The sequence below is a fragment of the Camelus dromedarius genome, chromosome 2 (genome assembly GCF_036321535.1).
Source record: "Camelus dromedarius isolate mCamDro1 chromosome 2, mCamDro1.pat, whole genome shotgun sequence".
NCBI lineage: Eukaryota > Metazoa > Chordata > Mammalia > Artiodactyla > Camelidae > Camelus > Camelus dromedarius.
Genome location: NC_087437.1, coordinates 83,736,623 through 83,760,825, shown reverse-complemented (window position 1 = coordinate 83,760,825; position 24,203 = coordinate 83,736,623). Strand labels below are relative to the sequence as shown.

General features: G+C 34.9%; 1 protein-coding gene across 4 annotated transcripts in view; it reads left to right on the top strand.

The window, feature by feature from the left end:
• EPHA6 (EPH receptor A6) overlaps positions 1-24,203 on the top strand; it is a 730,500-nt gene that overhangs the window by 616,984 nt on the left and 89,313 nt on the right. For all 4 annotated transcript variants that reach the window (XM_064496237.1, XM_064496232.1, XM_031457432.2 and 1 more), the window contains one exon: positions 12,464-12,673. In XM_064496237.1, the coding sequence (XP_064352307.1) occupies positions 12,464-12,673 (210 nt within the window). The remainder of the gene's footprint in view (positions 1-12,463; positions 12,674-24,203) is intronic.

The window sequence follows — 24,203 nt, the reverse complement described above, 5'->3', positions numbered from 1 at the left end:
AGAATGTGGCCAGAAAGTAGAATACTGACAGTGGTTGTTAGAGTCAGTTTATACCAACTTGTAAGAGATGATGATTAAATAAATAGTCAGGAATTTGGGGAGTGGGTTGTTAAATGGTCATCGCTTGAAATTAGCCATGACTGAAGTATTTACATTACAGAAATTGGCAAATATTACAAATCAGAGCTTTTTTGTTTTGTTTTCCTCCAGAGAGCCAGTTTACCAACACACTATATTGATATCTAAGATTTCTGAATAAGATAATTTCAGGGATGACAGTTTCCAGGTGTGGTCTAGGAGTCGGTAGCTAAAGTAAAAATAAAGATAAATGTCTTTAATTAACTAATATAGCTAACATTTATATGTGCTCTCTCTGACTCAGGCATTATTCCAATCTCATGCATTTATGAGATAGGTGTTACTATTATCCCCATTTTACCAATGAGGAAACTGGGGCAAAGCAAATTAGGTAGCTTGCCTAATGTTAAAATAGCCGATAAATCATTCTTTTTTTTTTTTTGCACAAGTATATGTTGACAGACTATAGTAGGCCAGGCACTATTCCAGATCTTGGAATTCAGAAGCAAACAAAACAGAAATTAAAAATCTAGTGGGAAGAAAAATAAAGGATTTGGCAAAATATATGGTACATCAGATACTGGAGAAAAATAAAACTGGGAGAAAAAATGTAACACAAGTGAAGTTATATGAGTGAGACTGACTTTCAGTATTAAATCGAGTGGAGAGGGAAGGTGTCACTGAAAAACTACATGTGAATAAAAATCAGAAGAAGGTAAGGGAGCTCCAAGGGAGTAAGGGAACTGGGGGAAAATAATCCAGAGAGTAAAAACAAAAATCGCCAATGCCCTGAGGAAGGAACATTTTATTCCTTTTCAACTGCAAATTACGTCTTTAAGCTCAATGACTATAAGCTTGTTTTTCCTACTACGATTCTGATTCATGCCTATTGTCTCTTCATAATTATAACAGTGACCCTTTCACTGTGCAGTAGAGATGATAAAATCTATTAATTGCCCTATTATTATGGCTAGAACAGAGTATGTAAGGGGAAAGATGGTAAAAGCTGAAGTCAGAGAGTGGATGAAGGCAGAAAGAGGATCAAAACTTAGAGAGAAATGGTTCTCAACCTTGGCTGCACATTATAATCATTCAATTTAGAGAGCTTTATACGGTCCCAAGTTCCAGGCGTGCACCCCAGATGAATTAAGTCAGAATCTCCTGGGGTGGGACACTTGCATCAATATTTGTTTTAAGTTCCCTCAGTTGCATCCAATATACAACCAAGTTGGAAAGCCAGTGAAGTGGGACTTTGTAGACAATTGAAAGGACTTTGAGTTTTCTCTGGGTAAGGTGAGAAGCCATCCTAGGCTTTGGAGTAGAGGCACGACATAATCTGATCATGTTTTAAAAGGCTTGTTCTTGCGTTGAGAAGAGACCGTAGTGAGGTACAGATGTACGCAGGGAAATTAGGAGGCTTTTGCAATAATCTAGGCAAGGAGATTGTGACGGCTTTGTTAGGTTAGTTGCAGTTGCGTTGATGGAAAATGATAGATTCTGTGATGTATTTTGAACATAGAGCCAATAGGATTTGCTGCTGGGGGATTGAATAAAGTGTTTAAGCAAAAGAGAAGATTCAAGGATGACTGTTATCCACAAAATAAGGTCAGGAATAGGCTATAACCATTTCTTGTGGTTATTGTGACTTTATTGTATTGAATAGCTGGCGAATAGACCTAAAACTCCTAGAAAACGTCTGGCACATACTAAGGTCTCCATAATGTTATCTATTATTATAGTATATTTCAGAAGACATCACTAAGAGTTTAAAAATTATTTTTCTGTTACATCTTGGTCTGTTTTTCTAGTGGCTCAAAGTAGTTTTAATTTCCACCATTTAAAAAAATCTAGATATAACCCACAAATATGAGTATTTAAATAATACATATAAGTGCGTATCAGCATTTCAAAAGCAATGTGAGTCATGTGAAATTTCCTTGAACAAATGCAAAGCAAATATTAATTTAAAAAATTAAAGGGATCTTTTAAATATTTATGTACTCAAATTATAAATTTAGTAAAGATGGCATTTTACCTTATGCTAGTTATATATTAATAATGAGAGCTGTGTTTTATTAGCACACTTTTCTTGTAAATTGTGTTGTGTGGAGTTACGTTTGTGCTGGGGTATAAGAGCAAAATTAATCTACATCACATTCATTTTATATTCAACAGTGGAAAAAAAAAAGTGAAGTTACATTTATCCACCATTATGTTTTTAAACCGTAAAAGTAACAGTTGAATTACACCCCCTTGATTACATTTTTCAGAAGAAAATATGTGAAACTTCATGTAGGCAAATGCTATTATTTATTAAGCCTGTACCAGCTTAATGCCAAAGACTAGTCTAAAAATAATGTGATGGTAAACACCTAAATATGTGAAAGCATAGTGTGCTTGGAACCAAGCAGATGGATGGCTGAATGTTTTATTCTTAAATTAGGAGTTAGAGTAGCAACTTCCAATGGCCTAAATTTATCTCCTTAAACATTTTAATACTGTAAATGTGTTGTGTCATTTGTAGTACCTGGTACCGTGAAACTGTATTTTATAATATTCCTTATTAATTCTCCTTTTGCATACAGGACTTAAATTGATTTTTTAAATTAGTGTGTAATTTATAGCTATAGTGATAGTTAGAGAAGTTCCATGCATTTTCCTGAACTTCTCTGTTATCATTCTTACCCCTCATTTGGACCATACAGGAGATTTTGGATTTACAGAACTAAATATTAGACTCAAAACTTGTGGTGTTCAGCCATGCCTGCAATCAGAATCATCATCCTAGTGAGATTTTTTTTTTCAAAATACACATGTATACCCAAGCACATATATTTTGCAAAAGCTTCTCTAGGTAATTCTGATGCACACTAATGAGGCTTCATCAAGATCTTGACACTCTGTGACACCCTGCCCTATATGCCAAGCAAAAACTTTTTTAAATTTTCTTGGCTTTGTTTAAGTACAGCACACAGTAGCTAATGTAGATTACCTTTATGCAAACCTAAGCCAAAAAAAAAAAAAAATCAAATTCAGTAGTAAGCTTTGTAAGTTAAAGCTATATCATATTCAGATTCACTTTAAGCTCTTAAAATGCAATTCAGAAATCCAACTGCCATGTTTCACAAATCCCTAGCTACTTTTCTTCCTAGATTTTTTAGGTATATTAGAAATGACAGTTTTATTCCTTAAGATTGGAATTTCTGATTCCACTCTTGGTGGCCTCTCCCTTCTATAACTAAAAATACAACTCTGCCTAGCTCAAGTCCAAATCCTTGATGACGACAAAAGAAAAAACTCCTTGAAGGATTTAATAAATATTCTATGGGAAACTATAATAAGATTTTCAACTGGAGAGGCCACAAGAGCCAAAATTTCAATAAAAAGGAGTTACCAACTCTTATTTGTTCAGTGGTTGTTTTAAAATGTGATCTGGTCTTTTCAAATCTGTAAATAACCTCAGCCATTTCTTTTACAAATTCAGGAGCATTTTTTAAAGTCATAACATGGTCAACTTTGATTTAGAAACATATAAAAAATGAATTTTAACTTTAGTTATAGAAGTAATTCTCCAAGGACTGTTTTCTGCAAAGTCACTTATAAATCAATTGTTGAGAACTCAGAAAGCATTTTCCCATAAATATTTCTTTTAAAGTTTCTGCTTAAGTCCCTAGGCAGACCCATAAAAGCCTGTTTAACACAGACTACAGGTAAAGGATGTAACTTTCAATATGAAAGGGAGCCTGTGGTTTCCTTCCCCCCAAAAAAGAGTGTGTTTTTTACCCCCTTCCTGCCTGGTCTTGGACAATAAAATAAAATAAAATAAAATAAAAAACAATGTTAAGGCTGTTTTGCTATGGCATCCACCCCTTTCTTCAGCTCCTCTTCTTAGGTCCTCAAATATTCAACTTTTACTGTTTTAAATTCCAATGGTAGTACACCGTCGCCATCCCCTCTTATCCCAGGCTAGGCCTTTTTCCACTTCATAGAATCACCTGTAACCTGGACCTTCACCTTGCCCTGACATAAGCTCACATTCTTTCATTTACATGATCTTAGCTGGATATAAAGTAAGACTAATTCATACTTATCTGTGATTCACAAATACTGTTTTAATTCCTCCAGATGATTTTGCACTTTTTACATGAACTTGTATATCCAAATAATTTTTTTCATTATTTATTCTGATAATAATACTTAATGTGAGATCTACTCTCTTGACGAAATTTTAAGTGTGCACTGCAGTGTAGTTCACTACAGGTACAGTGCTGTCCAGCAGGTCTCTAGAGCTCATTCATCCTGCTTAACTGAAACTTTATGCCTGTTGATTAATAACTCCCTATGTCCCCCTTTCCCCAGCCCCTGGCAACCACCATTTCACTCTTGGATTCTGTGAATTTAGCCCAAATCGAGATTTAATAATGGAACTTCAGGTAGCAAACCAAAAAGAAATGAGAACATTCAGGCCGAATGAGGCTGAAGAGCAATTAGGAACGCAGAGGTCCACTCCTTTCTGTTGTTGCGGCTCTTCATAGATTCTCATCTTCTGTGTCTTAAGAAACCAATGTGTTTTTTCCAACATGCAGTTTTCTCACAATAGCCCTCAAGCAACACAGAAGTAAGGGGATGAGAAGTTTACAAAGTGTCCACTGTTTGTATACTTCAATCGTGTGTAAACCACGTAGTAAATTAGTACATTTCCTGCGTAGCATATTATAGCTCAAATCAGTGTTTTGGAAATAATAATTTTACAGCCCTGCAGCTAACCCTTCTACTTTTGTCATTCTGTTCTGAAACGCTGTTGCCATTTTTTACAACTCATAGTTAGTAAACCAAAAAGTCTTTTGGCATACATATGAACCAAACTTCCATTACTTCATTTTAGAGCATAAATTGTCATTATCTAATAGTGTTTATTGCACCAGATTTGTGAGGAATATGGAAGTTGATTTGTTTATTATAGGTAACCAAGACACTGCATAGTGAATTGAATTCTCTGTAAATGTTTATTAAATGATGATGTGAAATTTTTATCAACTCTTCTCTAGAATAGCAGCTTATCATCTGCTAGGTATAGTATTTTTTATCACTCATATTTAATGTTTTCAGGACTGTGAGTCACCACAGTAATCATTTACTCTGTACAAAGGAGTACTGTACATTTTTCAACAAGAAAGTTTGAGGACAGTGATTTATATTGTGGCCCACAGACCTTTGATATTTTGTAAGGCTATTCTGTTGGTGGGCTCAACATTGCTAAAATTCTCCAGTGATGACCTAGAAAGAAATATTGCAGACATCTGTATAATCTATTTAGTCCCCTTTTCCTCACTCTGCAGCAGAAATGTAAGAATCTGGTGGTCATAATCTGAGTCAAACCAGAGTCTTGCCCTCAGAAGTGAAGATGCCTGCAGTACAGTCAATATTTCTCATTTACTCATGATTTTCTCAGAGAATCTCTTATAGTAAACCTAAATTTCCATGAAAAATGCTTCAAGAAAATAACCTACTACTGACTAAAAACTTAAAGTCCTTTATTCCATTAAGAGAAAAATAAATTCAGCTCAGTTTAATCCAGTGACTATCCGTTGAATATCTCCTGAGTGCCAGGCATGGTACTAGATCTGGAGATTTTGAAGACGAACAAGACAAGGAATATTTATTTCCTGAAATGAGATTATGTTTAAGCCAGTGGGGGAGTGAGAGAGAAAGACAGATACGCATTTGGTTTTAGCCAGTTCTGTTGTAGACAGGATGCTTGGAGAGCAAGGAGAGAAACTTGGTCCTACTTTATTCCTCCATTTTTCTGACCAGTCACCCCCATCCTTCCAATCTATTGCAGGTCCCACTGGCTGTGCCTCTAAAATAGATCTCAAATCTGACTCAAGCCGCTAGTTTCTCTATCCTGTGTTACTCTAATAGCTTCCAAATTGATCTCTCTGCTTCCTTTTTCCATACACAAGTCAGACTATATCACTCCCCAGTGAAAATTCTTCTCTGACTTCTCATTACTTTTAGAATAGATTTCAAACGCTTTACCGTGGCTTACAAGGCCCTACCTGATTCTGCCTCTGTCCACCTCTCCGGGCTTCTTCTCCCTCTCCCTCAGCAAGCTCCAGCCTCCGAGGCTTTCAAGTCTCGCACATGCCAAGTTCATTCCTGTCTTAAGCCCTTTGTACATGCTGGGAACTAGTCCCAGGCTCCATTATGTCTTTCTCTTTCATATCATCCATTTTACTGATTTTATATTACATTGTAAAGTATCTCATTTATTTTTCAAATATTTATTTTCTGTCTCCCTGCCTCCAACTAAATATAGTTACAGCCAGAGCAGACACCTTTCTCTTTTGTTCCCACTTTCACTCTAGCCATTAGAGCAATGACTGGCCCATGGTAGATGTTAAATGAGTCTTGTTTGAATGAGTGACCTTGGGGATTCAGCCAGGATCTCCTAGAAGAGATGATACTGATCATGAAAAGCTTAGGTGACGAAAGACTGGAAGGGCATTCCTGGGAGAGGGAAGCGTATAAACAAACCACCTTAGACGTGAAATAACATGTTGTAGGGGTGAATTAAATACACATACACAAAAATTGAATCAGAATAGGATATGAGACTAGAGATAAATGCAAAGGTCATGCCTTTATATTGAATACTATATTTTATTCTGTCTTTGAAGGTCTCTGAAGGGTTTTCAGCAAATGAATGAGAGGTTAATCTCTGTGTTTCCAGAAATTTTGAATATATTTGTTTAAAATAACCCAAAACATTGTTAGACAATAATGTGATGACTTCAGGACAACATAGCACTCAAATCCTACATTTGCCCTGAGCACAGACTAAGTACTTGAGCTCAACCTAAGATGAATGGACACCAAGAAGTTTAAAGTATTTGTGGGGCACAACCATAAGTCAGGATTTTGAAAGCCATTGTTAAGAGCTATCATTACTGTGGGGACACAATGCGGCATGCCAGTGACTGCTGAGATCTGATGGACGTTGTGCTCCAGGGTCTGAGAGAGAGAATCTGGTGGAGCTCTGTGGTTTTGGAAATAGCAGGCATTATTATGTATAGCTCTCAGAAGCCACCTTCCCATCAGACTCACCCTCTCTGTCACTTAGAGGTTAAGCTCCTTGTTTCTTAGCAGTCAGGTTGAGAGAGCAAAGAAAAAGAATGAAGACAAACTGAATTTCAGTTACTAAGCTCTGAGATGCAGTGTGCAAATATGCCACATTCGCTCTCTTTCGTTTGAATCTGCCTTCCTGGGAAAAAAAACATATGTCATAAAAAAAATTCAGTTTCTTTTTGATTAATCTCTAGAAGGCAGCCCAAAGATATTAAATCTCAGAGCTCTCACATTTTTCCTCCTCCCCTCATAAACAATTCAATTCAATTGGAATTAATATTTATTGAGTGCTGACACCAGGCATGGCAGTATAGTAGATGCTGTGATAGAACTGCTACAAATAAACAGGAGAAAACCAGTGTCCTACCTTGAAAAAAAGAGAAAGCAGCCTTTTTTCTTCAAGGCAATAGAAATAATGTAGCGACAGCAACCAGTGCACTACAAGATAATATTAAAGGTTATTTAATTCAGTCACCGTTTATTAACCATTCACCATATTCAAGAAAACCAATATATCCTAAACCACACTTAAGGAGGCTATGTTGACAAGGACTAGAAAGAGGAATGTAGATTTTGTTTGAAGGAGAGAACTGCACCATTTGTTGAGAAACAGATTTTTGCCATACCTCATGTGTGAATAAGTGGGACTGTTCTCTCAGCCAGATGTAGATAAATAGACCCTCATTTGTTGGCTTCTCTGGAGTGTTCTTATTTGTCTGTTTGTTGTTTGTTTTGGTTTAATGGTCTCAAAGTTCTTTTATACTTTGCTTTATTAAGCTAAATTTTGCTGCCCAAACCAGCTCAGACTGAGTCATTATGGCAAACTTTGGGCCAGCTATTTTTTAGATAACTCCAATTAATAATACAAGTTCTAGGTTTACAAATGTTAACCACTATATATAAAAATAGATTTTTGAAAAAGTTCTTCTGTATAGCACAGGGAACTATATTCAATATCTTATAATAAACTTTAATGAAAAAAATATGAAAATAATATATGTATGTATATCCATGACTGGGGCATTGTGCTGTACATCAGAAATTGACACATTGTAACTGATTATACTTCATTAAAAAAAGACTTACTGTAAAACTATAGTCATCAAGACAGTGTGGTATGGGTGAAAGAATAGACAAATGGAATAATGGAACAGAATAAAGAGACTGTGATAAACATTGTCAACTGGTCTTTGACAATGGAACAAAATAGTTTTTTCAACAAATGGTGCTGGAACAATTGGACATCCACATGTTAAAAAAAAAAATCCAGACACAGAACGTTACACCCTTCACAAAAATTAACTCAAAATAAATCACAAATCTAAATGTGAAATGCAAAATCATTAAACTCCCAGGAGGCAATATGGGAGAAAACCTAGATGACATTGGATATGGCAAGGACTTTTTAGATACAACACCAAAGGCACCATACAAGAAAGAAATTATTGATAAGCTGGAGTTACAAGGATGTAATGTATAGTGCAGAAAATATAGTCAGTATTTCTAATAACTTTCAGGGAGTGTAATCTATAAAAATATTGAATTACTATGTTGTACACCTGAAACTAATATAATATTGTAAATCAACTATACTTCAATTTTTCTTTTAAAAAAAGCAAGCTAAAAGAAAACCAAAGACAATGGAAAGAAAAAAATAACGAAAAGGCTGAAGACTTTAACAGGCACCTCACAATAGAAGATATATAGGTAGCAAATAAGCATATGAAAAGATTCTCCTCATCATAAGTCATCAGGGAAATGCAAATTAAAATTAGATACCACTGTGCTTCTATTAGAATAGCCAAAATCAGTAACGCTGACAACACCAAATTTTGATGAGGATGTGGAGCAGTAAGAACTCTCCTTCATTGCTGGTGGGAATGCAAAATGGTACAGCCACTTTGGAAGACAGTTTGGCAGTTTCTTACAAAACTAAACACACTCTTACCATATGATCCAGCTATTTCTCTCCTTGGTATTTTCCCAAAGGAGTTGAAAACTTATGTCCACATAAAAGCCTGCAGCTATAAATTGCTATAAACATGCTATAAACAGGGATATTTATAGCAGCTTTATAATTGCCAAAACTTAGAAGCAACCAAGATGTCCTTCAGTAGGTGAATGGGTAAATAAACTGCATACCCAGACAGTGGAATATTATTCAGCACTAAAATATTGAGCTCTCAAGCCATGAAAATGCATGGAGGAATCTTAAATGCATATTACTAAGTGAAAGAAGTCAATCTGAAAAGGCTACATACTGATTCTGACTATATGACGTTCTGGAAAAGATAAAACTATGGAGACCATAAAAAGATCAGTGGTTGCCAGAGGGGTTAGTGGGGAGAGGTGATGAATAGGTGGAACACATGATTTTTAGAGCAGTGAAAATACTGTTATTGATATATGATATTATACATATTTAGCACATGATACTGTAACACTGAGTGCATGTCATTATAAACTTGTCCAAACCCATAGAATGTACACCACCAAGAATGAACCTTAATGTTCAAACCATGGAATTTGGGTGATTATGATTTGTCATTGTAGGTTGGTTTATGAGTTGTAACAAATGTACCATTCTGATAAAGGATGTAGGGAGGCTATGCATGTGTAGGGGCAGAAGAGATATGGGAAATCTCTCTACCTTCCTCTTAATTCTGCCATGAACCTAAAATTGCTCTTAAAAAATGAAGTCTTTTTTTTTTTAAAGAAATAACTTGGTCTTTGTACAACCCTCAGAACAAGATAGGAAATTAAATTTCAACCTGATGTTAAGTAACTATTTCTCTTCATGACCTAGAAGTTTGTGTTGCCAATTGATTTCTTAGGAAAATGAGAGGAGAGTTTTCTGACTTGTTAAAATTACAAAGACTACATATAAGTTTTTATTAAATAATAACTATTATTAAAATAAATGGGCTGCACCATGTGTTCTGTATGTGATTCTCACTACGATACTGAGTTAGATTACTCTATTCTCGTTGTACAGATAAGGAAACTGAGACACTTGTTTATTGTTTACAGATCACCCATTAATACTGTCTACTATACAGAAATTATGTATTGACAAGAACTGTGATACCAGGCAACTTCAATTACTAATATGTAAAGGAAACATCTCTTTAAACTTAGTGTAATCCTTTCTAGGCCCAAAGAATTTATGCTTTCAGTTCTACTCAAAGGCTTTGAGATTCCTAATAGGGGAGAGGTAGGTAGGGTACATGATAGAAAAGGCAGATCTCATCCAACAGTGAACTGTCTAGGAAGACAGAGTGGAAACATAGAGCTAATAACACCAGAGATTTTCTTTGTAAGGTTATCTTTCATACATTAATTATACAGAAGAGCCTGCTTAAATGGATATGCTTGTTGTAGAATCTTTCTTTTAAGAGGGGGTTCTTTTCCTTACTCTGCACTTAAGTTGGGAAATACTGTCAGAGAGCTATCAGGGAGATAAGTTGATATAGTAAGACAAAGTTCAAGTTGTTTGCAGTATGAGCTTATTCTTTTAACTGACCAATGAGTCATCATTGTATAGGAAACTGTCACTGTGCTATGGTCAAATCATCCCTGTGTTTAAGCTACTCTACAGTTTTAAGTCATACATCCATGAAAACTGCTCTAACTTTGCAAATTTTAAGATACTCTTAATGTATGCTTCTCCCACACTGTATAAAGTAATAAAGTCCTCTAGTGTCTTACTAGATATTAATTTTTAATATCATTCGTAAATAAATGTTACCTGATGTGTAAAACCAGCTTGAGAATCTTTTGTGTTTCTCTATAACCCCATTAATAACAAAAAATCTCCAAATAACTAAGTAGAATATGCATTATTTTCAAACTTAAACTATTTTTATTTTCGTTTTCTCTACTACCTGTACTATTGCACTATTTGTATCTGGTCTTATTGGTATGCACACCTTACATAATGACAATTGGAAAATTTTCCTTTTTAAAAAAGTCATTTCTATATAGAAAACAAACTTATGGTTACCAAATGAAAGAGTAAAGGGGTGAGGGACAAATTGGGGGAATGGGATTAATAGATACAAACTACTGTATATAAAATAGGTAATCAACAAGGGAATGCTGTATACCATCATCTTGTAATGACCTATACTGGAATCTGATTTGCTAAAACACTAAATCACTATGCTGTACATCTCACACTAACACAATATTGTAAATCAGTTGTACCTAAGTTTAAAAATATATTATTTTTAAATCAAAGGGAGGGGCATAAGTAGTCAAGGGATTGATTACTACATACCAGTGCTGTTCTTGGCTTGTTAATTCATATGATTTCTTTTAATTTTCCCAACTGGAAGCTAAAATAGGGCTGTTTCAGTCAGTTGCCAACAACTTTCTTTCCATTTGTTCTGGACAGTTGTCCCTGTGTGTCATGGGAGATTTGTTCTAGGACCCGCCCCAGGTACAATAATATGCAGGTGCTTCCGTGCCTTAGTCAGCCCCGTGTATCTGCGGATTCTGCATCCTCAGATAACAACCAACCGAGGATCAAAAACATTGTATTGTACATGGTCTGCGGTTGGTGGAGGCCGTGGATGTGGAGGGCCAGCTGTGTATTTACTGAAAAAGTTAAGATATAAGTGTACCTGTGAGGTTCAAACCTGTGTTGTTCAAGGGTCAACTGTATAAGGAAAGAATGGAAAAATCCAGTTATTTGCTGTTGGCGTATTTTTTTTTCCCTCATTCTCCTACAACTTTCCTAAACTTGTTTTGTTTATGCAATTTTTCTTTTTCTCTGAGTGATCATTTTTCACCATATTTCCAGTTATCACACAGCTTTCATCCAATCCTAGGTTTTGCTGCCCTTCTGCCCACCTGTACAGCTGGTTGGGAGCTCGCTACTATGGAAAGTTAATTCTCTTTTCTCAGTAGTCATTGCTGTTACCCTCCTTAATTTTCATTCCCTTTTGTAACTTAAAGGTTTTGAAATCATCTTTTTTTCTGGAAGTTGATTTGGTTGATTCTCCTCTATCCTTTGTCCTCCGTCATCACTTCAAGCTAGATTTTGCTTTCCTTTAAATCTCAAACAGATTTTTACCCTTGGTTATGAAGATAGTCGATGATCAGCAAACTTGATGCTTATATTCATTGGATCCAGTACAATAAATTCAAGGTTTTTATTTAATACTGTTCACACACATACACACACACAGCTTGCGTGCATGCACATACACTACAATAAAGAAAATCTATGTAAATAATTGTGGTTCTCTTTCAGAAACATGATGGCCACTTCACAGTCATCCAGTTGGTTGGGATGCTCCGAGGCATTGCATCAGGAATGAAGTATCTTTCTGATATGGGTTATGTTCACCGAGATCTAGCAGCCAGGAATATACTGGTCAACAGCAACTTAGTATGCAAAGTGTCTGACTTTGGTCTCTCCCGGGTGCTAGAAGATGATCCAGAAGCTGCTTATACAACAACTGTAAGTTTGCACACCCTTTTCCAATATAGTTTGTTTACTTGTATTTACTGGTAATGTCATTAGAGTAATCCTGGCTTTGTCTTCCTAATTTTCTGCTCTCATTCATCATTTTCCCAAGTTAACAACTTTATCTAATTGAGAAGTATTCATTTTATCTGAGTGCGTGGTTTAAAAAGAATTGGTATATTTGACTGTTTTCTTTCTTCCACTGTGTGGGGACTGTCACATCATGCTTGAGGTCTATGTCATGACAGCACTCACAAAAATCTGCCTTCACCTGAGGTATTTTTGATGCATCGATAATTATCTCCTTTACATGGCATTTTGTACAGGCCAGTGGTGCCATCAATTAAGTCAGTGATAGTGAAAAAACAGCGGTTATAAAATGACAATTTCTTTCTCATAGCAAATGTTATGGAATGATCTGATCATACTTAAAAATGAACAACATAGGTTTCTCTGGAGACATAGGAATACACTTTAAACCTTTTTCTGAATGGTAATTGGGGAATATATGACCAGGAATAGAAGGTAAAACTTTAGAACCAAACTATCCTCTGTAAATTATATGATCTCAGCTTAACTCATGAACCAATTTATTCCACTTGTCTCTTTGATTATTATTTCAAGGAGTTAAGCCTCAAAGTCTCTCTTCACCTGTCAAAAAGCTTCACCATTATTCTTTTTTTAAACAAAACTCTCACCATTGACTCATTTGATAGTCCGCTTCAATGAAAAGTAAGTCAGTAAAACTAATCCAAGATGTTTTTATTCTCTTCTGTTTTTCTGATTTTACACATTATTTTAAAAGAGGCAAATCTTTTAATTAATTCTCTTTTATTTCATTTTCTATGAGATTTTTTGAAACTTCACTGTATTCAACTGCTCTAGAATGGATGAAAATTTAATATTAGGCACAAAACATCTTATGCCCTTACTATGTTTGCTTTGTAAAAATCCTTTATATTAATTTATTGATGATATTTTCATGATTTTCTCCAAGAAAGAAATACAGTTCTAAGGAAGATAAATTAATTTCTCAGAGTCTAATATATAAGGTATAAGATCTATTGATCTTTTAATTTGACCAAAAAGCTTCATAAAAATAAAAATCTGTCAAATTTGAAACTAAATTGTTCATTTTAGAAAAAGGATTGTTTTCAATTCCATTTCTAATTGGAAAATATCATAATTATTTTCTTTTTTCTCAAAGCTTTTATTTTCTCCTCTTTTATTTTTTATAAATGTAATACTTGAAGCAACTTTTCGAGTTATAGAGCAATTCATGTAGGATTTTTCCATTATGTGTATTATTTCCAACCTTAGAAAATAATGTTTAAAGTTATTATGTATCATAAAACACAAAGTTTGTAAAAATTGCAATCTACTAAAAGAACAAAATAAGATAGGAAATAATGAATAGTACAGGAAGTAACTACGAGGCTCCTTGGTGTATACCTGTATAGATATACTTGAAATCCTTTATTAAATAATATTTTAACTGCTTTTTTTAAATGGGAAGCTCATAACTAAATTTAAAATACTAATAAAATTGGCAGGGTAACCCAAATCTTGAAGCATATATAGATTTTGTTGGGTCAGATTTGACATCCAGATTCTAGGCATGTTCAGTCATATATGATTATAGAAACAGACAGGCCTGGAACCGTGATGTCTTAATTTAAATATGACTATTGAATTAAACATCAAATTAGGTAACCAGAGAATAAGACTCCAAAAAATACCCCTAAAAAGCTATAGATTCTATCTTGATTAAGAAATAAGTCTCTGATTTTGAGGTATCAATCAAATGGTAAATAATGTAACCAAGTACTTAAAAAAAACACTCAGAAATATCTAACTGCTCAAAGGATCCTGGGGTGCAAAATATCATACACTGATTACTTGACTTTCTAATGAGCGTGGACATTCATCTTGCCTTCAAAGAGCTTTTTCCCCTTTGACTAGGTAGACAGACTCATGCTTCTTTGCTATTCAGTGCATTAAGTATTGTTGTAAGGCTCTGTAAAAGAAATATGGAAGTTTCAGAAAACAAAGGTCTGGGGAAAGCATCACAAAAAAGATAAAATTTGAACCAAATACTAAAAGATTTCATTAGGCAGACAGTAGAAGAAAAGGTCCAGATAGAGGAAACAGAGAAAAAGACACAGCAATTTGAGGAAGTGGATGGACATACTGATGCAAATGTGAACAGTTTGGAATGAGGGTGAGAAGAAGATGGGCCAGGTTTCTTAGGAATAATTGTGAAGGTAGTGAGATGACAATTCAAGAAATTTGAAGGTTTTTCTATAGTAATGAAGAGACAGAAATTGATAGATTTAAATAGAGGAATAATAAAAATGCATGCCTATTTTAGTAAGTATTATTGAAACAGTGTCAAGGAAGGCTTGAAGGACAGGAGGACTGGTAACAGAGAATAGTTAGGGCCTTATTGCTGTAGACCATAAAGGTCATATGGCTTTAATAAGGACAGTGGTAGTTGGAATAAGGAGAAGGGGAGAAAACTGAAAATTGTCATGAATGTACAATTTACATGACTCAGTAACTAACTAGATACAAATTATAAAGATGAAGAAGGATTTAAAGATAACACCAATATTTCTAGATTGAACAACTAGTTGACTGGAGATGTTTTATTAATCAAGACAAGAGTTCCTGTTAGCAATGGCTTGGCTAATAGCATTAAATTACAAAGCAAAATTATAACAAAAGGTTACAGGTACTCTGTCTCAAACTCAACAAGATAATGCCTGATTGAACTTTGTCATTCTGTTGCAATTTTGTATAAAAATTTTAGGACTTCATGTAAATGTACTTTTTCTAGTTCCTGTTAAAAGGAATGAGATAGTTATAAAACTTGACTGCCTGGTGAATATATGCCTCAATACAAGCAAACCCTATAAAATAAAATACAGAAGAAGAATGGTCATTTGTATGAAAATGATTCTTTGCTTTATAAAAACATTAACATGAAAATAAATAGCAAGCTCTCTTGATACATTTTTTTAAAGTATGATTCCATTTTTAAAGTTTTAACTGTATATAACTTTCTTGAAACATATCTTTTACCTTAAATTATTCTGATTCTTTCTCTTGCTGTGTAAGTATAATTGCTATTTCCTTGTTTCTTTATAAACGTTTTTATAATCTGCATCACAAAGGGTTTGGAGGAAAGGGAGGCTTTGTAAATGGTTTTAAAAACAGGACAACATCATGGATAAAGTGGTGTTTTTTGTTTTGTTTTGTGTTTTTGGAATCTTCAAGAAAATAGTTCTTAAAACAGTATGCCGCATTGAAACTATCCTTTCTGAGACAAAATAGGGGCAGAATAAATAGACATTTTCCTTTAAGGTGACTTTGCCAATTTAGAGAGCACATATCACAGCAAAGAGCAGTAAGAATTAGTTAAAAGACAAGCTGGAAAGATGGAGTGACCAGTATGACTCCAGTACTGGCTAATGTACTGAACTGGTCAGCATGTGATAGGTGAGCAGAATGGCCATTGGAGCCAGACTGGCCAGACCAGAAAGGAATATGACAAGAGAGATTGCTCTGCCAACAATTAGTGAGTCCTTTAGTGCCCTATTCAGAAGACCTATACATGTAATATATGAAAATGTATTGTCTACACTATAAAATACACTAAAGTAAATAAAAGGATGAGATTTACAAGTGGTCATAAGTAGAAATTGTAGTATTTCTTCCTGCAACTTAAGAGTGTTTTTGCATGTCCCACTTCAAGTCTAAGACAATTCATTCAGCATGTATTCAACACAGTTGATTATGGAGCTACCACGTTTAAAGGCTCTGTTCCTTGGAAGGCCAATTACCAAAAATAAAAGGATTCTTGAGAATAGATGGCTGTACGGAGAGAGAACCAAGAGTAACCAAACAAGTGAAGTGTAATAAAACCGATAGATGTGTGGACACCAAGAGTGGGCAGTGCAGCATGAAAAGCAACAGAAGTAGCAGATTTTCTTGGTAAGCCTTGTAATAAAATCAAGCCTTTGCAAAGGGACCTTAAGTACTGATGGCATGAAGTCTTTGCAAAGCGTTTGCAAAGGGACCTTAAGTACTGATGGCATGAAGCCTTTGCAAAGCGTTTGCAAAGGGACCTTAAGTACTGATGGCATGAAGCCTTTGCAAAGCGTTTGCAAAGGGACCTTAAGTACTGATGGCATGAAAACCAAGAAGTATGCATTGTGGACTAAAGAAAGAAGGGAAAAAAAGGCACAAAAATAGGACCTAGAGGAGGCCTGAGAGGCCTTGCTTTTACATGACAATTCTGTGCAGAGCCTACCAGGCACACAGGGAGGGGAGACTGGTGAATGATTATGAACCACACCTAACAATACATATACAATCAGTGATATGTGGCTAACAATCTGCACAGAATTTACTGAGTTTGGACTATTCTCATTTGATTACATGGTCTCCTTTCTGGTTATGATTTAAGTGCTAGGAAATCTTTTCCTTTACTGAATCTGACACACATTCACGTGGACAATTGTTTTATACTCAGTTTCAGAGAAGGGACTCTCTCTTATTTGAATATTGCTAAGCAACCAGTCTTAAACTTACACTGAAAATGTTAAGCCTCTTTTTTCTCAGTTATAGAAATGAGGCTCTGTTTACCTAAAAAGAACATTAAAAGATAAATTATGGCACACTCTTATCTGTTTTAAGAGATAAATTGTATTTAAAATACGTATAATGGCAGTTACTGTTCAGAATTTTTTTTAATTATAACGAGTAACCCTATGCCTTGTATTTTAAAGATCAAAACAAAATGGAAGAATCACTTTATCACAATATCTGCTGAAAATTATAAAATTCCTTGATTCTAACTTTCCATTATGTTTATTTTGTGTTACTCAAGATAAATTTTGCTTTTTTCTTTCTTAGTTGGCAGCATGTTACTTAAAAGAAAGCACTTATTTCTGTATTAGTACTTTCTTAGTTAAAGTACAAAGTCTCCTTATTGACCACACATAATCTGCAAAATCACAGTTATGTTAACATCATAATTCTATTTACTTTGCATTCATAAGACTTCTCCAACTCTTCACCTCCCCTAGTCCACATAAGATATGAGGGAAGTCAATCTAAGGAAACACAATCTATACCCAACATGGAGATAATTATAGCAAATAATGGAGCAGCATAAGTGGCATATATTTCCATGTATGTTCTGAAGTTGAGGGAAGATCTGAGCAACCTTCCTCCTTTGCTAATTCAAATGTTTCTAAATTAGCTTGACTTTTTTGACATGAATTTTTAAATCTTGAGACACATCCAGCTTTAAGAATAAGTATTTTTAATAAAAGTGTGATAAAACTTATTTTGGATCTTAACTATTCTGCCTTTAAGTGCTTTAATTTACTTTGTTAATGGCTGAGATTTGCCTGGAGATGATGCTTAACCAGCTAGTAAAACATACACAGAATTTTCGCTCACTTCTGTCTCTTTTAAATAAAAGAATTACTGTAAAAAGTTACACAGTAAGAATTTTTTTAAAATACTGTCCATCAAGTCATTGACGGTAGAGGTGACACTGTGATAAGATACACCACGTGGTAGAAGGCATCTTACACTAAGTCTGCATAGGTGAACCAGGGCCAGCCTGAAGAATGACTTTTACTTCAGTTGTTCCTTAAGATTTAACCAAGCAGAAAGTGGAAGTGGTATGACAGCTTCGGGCACAAAGGCAGACACTGGGGTAGAGGACTGTGAAACCTATGAGCCCCCCAAAAGCTACATATCATTAGCATAAATGGAATATAAGAATAGTCTTCTGCACAAAATTCAATGAAAAATTCAGGTAAAGGAAATGACAGTTTCTTCTAGGCAAATGTAATTCAGCAGCCTGAATTTAAAGGAAAAAAGTGAGAAAAATAGCAGTGTTATCAGAAGGCTGTAATGTGAAGATTTAAGTAACTTCTTTTTCAATAAAAAGATGGCGAACAAATAAACCTTGGAAGAATGAAAAACAGTAAAATCCTGGCTTGATAAACCAAATTCATCTCTGAGACGGGAGCTGCTCCACTTGGGGAAAACAACAAAATGATTCTTCCCAAAAAACAGTTCTCACTTGACAGATACTATGATAGCAGTCAGTCAAACTCAGTCACATATATAGACCATTATAATTAGTTGAAGAGGAAGAAATTGATGTGCCAATATTAAGTTTCCTAAATTCAAAGGGAAAAAGTACCCTTGAACCGGCAAGTGTTTGTTTGATGGACTAATTCAGGAGTGGAAAATCTGACAGTTTTATTTATCTTTGTCAATATAAACTTTTTGTAAAGGAAATTCTAATGACCTAATGCATAAAAACTATATTCTAAGGAATATAGTTCACACTTTGAGCCCAAATGCCAGAAAGCAAATCCACAACAGTGGAGACGAAAGGGCAACAAAGCTTTATACTAAACCAGGAGAATGTGAGCAAGACTATTCAATAATTGTTCAAAAGGTGAGCGTCTACATACCAGCTTGGATCACAGACCGAGAGACCCAAAATCTTCATCGCAGTTGTCTGGGACAGTGGTGTCAGAGGGCACAGACTTCTTTGAAGTGGACTAGTTGGGTGAATTGACAGTGGCAAATCTTGAGCATAAGAAGGAAATGGGAATCAATCAGCAATATTAGAGGAGATTAGTATCTAAGAAGTGATTTGCTAAAAAAGTCTCATTTCTGAAGCTTAGGAAGCAAGGGTTTGGGATCATTACAGAGCTGTTGGTAGTAAAATAAATGAAAAAGGTTTGAAGCTTGTCAAACACAGAGTAGAAAGGACTGTGCAGACAGACAGCTCTATCAGAACACTTGAAGCTCGAGAGGACCATCGACTTCAGTCATGCATCCCATTAAGAAGCCAAGCCATGCTTTGGGAGAATCTCCATCTATCATTTGTGCAAAGCTTGTACAAAAGCATATCCTTTGTAGTTGTAAGCCCTGTCTCTTTCCAATGTGCATTTTTAAAAAAAGGACGCTAAGGCCTTAGACGTGGGGAGGCATTATTGAAGACAAGAGGTCACTGAAAAACTTCCTGTTTAGCTCTCAAGGCTTAGGGTAACTTACAAGTAGTTTTCTTTTTCTTATTTTTTCTTAAAAACATGAATCCTTATAGATTTTTATAGAATCCTAGAGAGCAGGAGATTTATCTTTTACATTTTTTAAAGCTTTTCAGCATTTAGATTAATACACTGCTTAGCGGCAGCTTAATTAATTGCTGATAATTACACCAATAAGAAAATGGTAGAAAGTGGTTGAAACTATGAGAACATTGTAAAATTACATTTATTTCTCCTCTGATATCACTTTCACAACCACCAGATGAGTTAATCACAACCTACCAAATAAAGAAGCTTAAAATAATCCTTAATGCATCATAAAGAGATGAAAAAATTACAATAGAAAGCAGCAAATGGAACAACATTGAAGAATTTATAACAATGAGTCAGGGTATTCACAAACAAAGGGAAAAATTCAGTTTTAAAGTCTCTGAAAACATCCTACCAATGTTTGAGCACAAAAAGATGCCTATGTGCATGGATAAGACCCAAGACAAATTGTTCATAAAAACGCATAGTACGTAATATTTTAAAGCCTGCAAACATCTGAAATACATCCAGTCTGTCTAATGAAACGGTGAATCAATGAGGAAAAAACGAATACCAGTCACAGTTCTTAAGATATTTGGGATACACCTTGATAATTAGCCAGGAACCACAGGAAATACTAAGTACTGCCTGTTTTTGTTTCAGCAACATCCAACACTGTCTAATTCAGAGTTACTCTCCCTGCTCCCAATGATTTTCGAACAAACCCAGACTAAATTGGTTTACTGGGGAAGATCAATGAGCAGATGTTCAGCAAGTGGAAAGCACAATGTTCATTGGCCCATCTTGCTTGTACAGAAAAAAGACAAAGTAAGACAGTGTACACAAAGTTGCTGACTTTAGACCTAGAGTTCCAAAGATAGCATCTGAAGAAATCAAGTCATTACTAATGCTTAATTGCTAGTTTCATCTTTGAGGTCAAAAAAATGCTTTTTTTCCTCTAACAGTAAGAAACTGGAAAGGAAAACATAAATATAGCATAAATCACATGAAAAGTCTTTAAAAAGCTTACTCATTCCCACTGTAAAGAGCTTTACATCAATGGCAAATAAATTGAAAAATGTGATCAGTTAGTTGTGCCGTTAGTGGCAGACCCTGTTAGCTGCCTATCTGACCTCTCTTGTCATACTTTCCTTGTTAATAAAATCTGTATTTGGATGTTTATAATGAACTCAGGTCCAAGAAATAAATCATGATTTATATACAAGCCAGTTACATTTATACCGTTCTCCCTTGACACTTAAATTCTACACTTCAGTCACTTAAATGCAAAGGAAAGTGAGACTGGCAACTTTGGTGAATGTTTTGGTGTTGAGGTCTATTAGAAATAGGCATGAATAGAGAGCTTTCTAGTATTGGTCTTTTTTTTCTTTATTGCCTCAAATACAGTTTTGGAAGGACATGCTCTTGGGGCTTAAGGGGCAAACCCAGTTCTGAAGATGGCTGGGTAGGAGAGCAAAGAGCCTGGTTCTCTGATGAAATTGTTACATTTCTATGTCAATACAGAAACCACTTACTCCAGTTAGTTGTTTGTAATTTAATTAAACACTTTATTTACTTAAGCTCCTGAAAATTGTGCAGTCTATGACTCTATGACTTGTATCTGAAGACATTCTGATACAGTAATCAACACATGAGAAAGCTTCCAGATTAATAGATAGTATACATTAAAAAATGAAAAGATTAGTTGAAGTAAAATATCACCTTAGTCATACACATCTGACTAGATTATCTAAGCAGACTGTAAATGTAGGTTTGAGGATTCTGTAATCATAATTTATTCATTTAACATGTGTTTCTTAGTATTATTAGGTGCTAAGTTGGAGATAAAAAACGTGAGGAGAAGACCAACATTAAATAATCATGTGTAATTATAATCTGAGATTCTGCACAACACACGTGTGTTGAGTGCCTTTCTGTGCTACACACGGTTCTGGACATTGGAGATATTCCAGTAAACAAACTTTTATTAAGGAGTTTAAAGCCTTGAGTACAGTGGGACTAAAGATAATAAATAAAGTTTAAAAAAGAGAAAAAGGAATCTCAATCTTAGATGGTAATAATTTCTGGATATAAAATAAAAACATGAAAAATCAAACTGAGGAGCTACCTTGGAAGGCATAGCTTGGAAATGGGAACAAGCTTGGCATATTTTATAGTAGGAGTAAGGCCAGGATGGTTGGCAGACTGAGAGATCAGAGAGGGTGGGAGGAAACTAGGACTGAGGGGCCAGATCTTGCAGAAATTCAAAGTTCATGGAATGGAGTAGAGTAACTAAAATGAAGCCATTGGAAGATTTTAAGCAATTGGTGACATAATAGAACTTGTGTTTTTAAGAGCTTACCGTGCCTGATATGTTGAGAATGAATTGTAGAGGGTCAAACAGAGAGAGCAAAAGATCCATTTGCACCATGCTAGACAGGAAATGATAGTAGCTTGTTGTAAGGTGGTAATAAAAAAAAAAAAAAAAAATGAAGAGTGGTGAAGAGACTTGGGATATCTTGTGTCAGTAGGTCCACCAAGATATGTGAGAGTGTGTGTGTGTATTTATGTATTTATAATTTTTTTAAATAAGGAAGTTGAGGTCCAAAGAAATTAAGTGATATGCTCAAGTCACATGGCTGTTACAAAGGAAACGATGTCAATTATTATTGCTGTAATGACATTGTTAAAGGAAAGTGTCTGTTCCACGATTGAATCTTCCTCCTTCTCTTCTGATACTTCCCACTGCAAATTCTCTTCTATCATATGCAAACTTCCTTCTGTCTCTCACCTCTGAGACCCGTGCACAAGGTAACAAATGACTGTAGCTGAAAGTCTTTGAAGACTGAGAAATAAAGAGAATGATCTCTTAGTCTTTGGTGAGATATATCACGAACGCACATGTAACTCAAAATGTTTTTTCCTTTTACTTACCGAACTTTTAAAATTATTCTGCAATGAATATTTTACTTTCTTGATAAGAGAAAGAAAACAGTGTATGTTATAAAAATAGAGAGAAATAGCTCTTGGCAGAGTTCCAAGATATCCTTCTGATCAGTATATTTAAAAATTCTTCTCCCTGGTATTAGTCAGTGAATAAACAACATGTTTGATTGTTTTAATATGACTTCTGTAATCAAAAAGATGGCTGGAGGTCATTTCGCTGGGCAACAGTTATTTTTAAATGAAAGATGAAGAGATTAAGGAAATGAACATTACCATTACTGATTTTTTTAATGGAATTCTGGGCAATATTCCAAGAATCCTCAGATTCTTCCACAGATTCAAATTCAATACCTATCCCTCGTTGTCACCGCAGGGCCTACCATTAAGCCCCACAGTCATCAAGTTTTCCAAGCTGTAAACAATCGTTAGGAGATCAAAAGCTAGAGAAAATGCTACGGAATTTTGAAGTGTACTTTTAAAAGACATAAAACTGAATTCCAAACATTCAAAAATGTATTAGCATCCTTGTCATGAAATAAATACTTTCCCCCATTTTCTCACCTGTCTATTCCTTGGTTGGTTTATGCTAGCCACTTACCAATCAGGTTTTCATAGGGCCAGCATTTGCAGCCATGGCTCATTACAGGAAAGCAAAAAGAGGTCACTGAAAAGGTAACTGCAAGGAACTTTCCCTAAACTCTCACTTGGACCTTTCTCTCTGCAAGGAACAGCTCTGAATGCATCTATAATCCATCAATATTATCGTATATTCAGATCATGACCTGTTCTAATTAACATGAACAGAGTTTCACTATACCTAGTTCTGCTTCTTCAAACTTGCAGTAAGAACAGGGTATTATTATATGAAGCATGCACATTATTCAGTTGTTTAACCATGCTCTTAATCAGTGTATAATATGTGTTACAAATAGGCAGCTGCTAAATGAATTATACATAAAGATAATGTTTTCTAGATTACTCTTGCCTGTATATATTGCATAATTTAGGTCCTAACACATTCTAATCCTTAATTCTCTTCTTTTTATAGAAACTGAATCATTACCTTGTTCTTTTCAGTGGTTCCAAGTTTTATTTTTCATACATGCTGTAAAAGTAAACTCTCTTTAAGGGAAGGCAACATTTTTAATGTGAGTGTTTATAGCATGTATTTTTCTATGGGCTCAGATTGCTTTTTTTAGGAAAGTTTTATGGTTGTTCCTAGTTAAGTTGCAAATACATTTGCTTTTAGAAATAATTGCTACTAAAAGAAAAGCATAAATTCAATACATCCAAGTTTTCTTCATAGAAATTAATAGCTAACAAAGATAAGAGGTAAGCTGTTATACTCTCATCTTTGCCTCACCCTCTATAGAATTTCATAATGAGGGCATTGCAATAGGCCAATATGTAGATGGAATCACTAAGTAATGGAGAAAACACTATAACATAATATGGCAAAA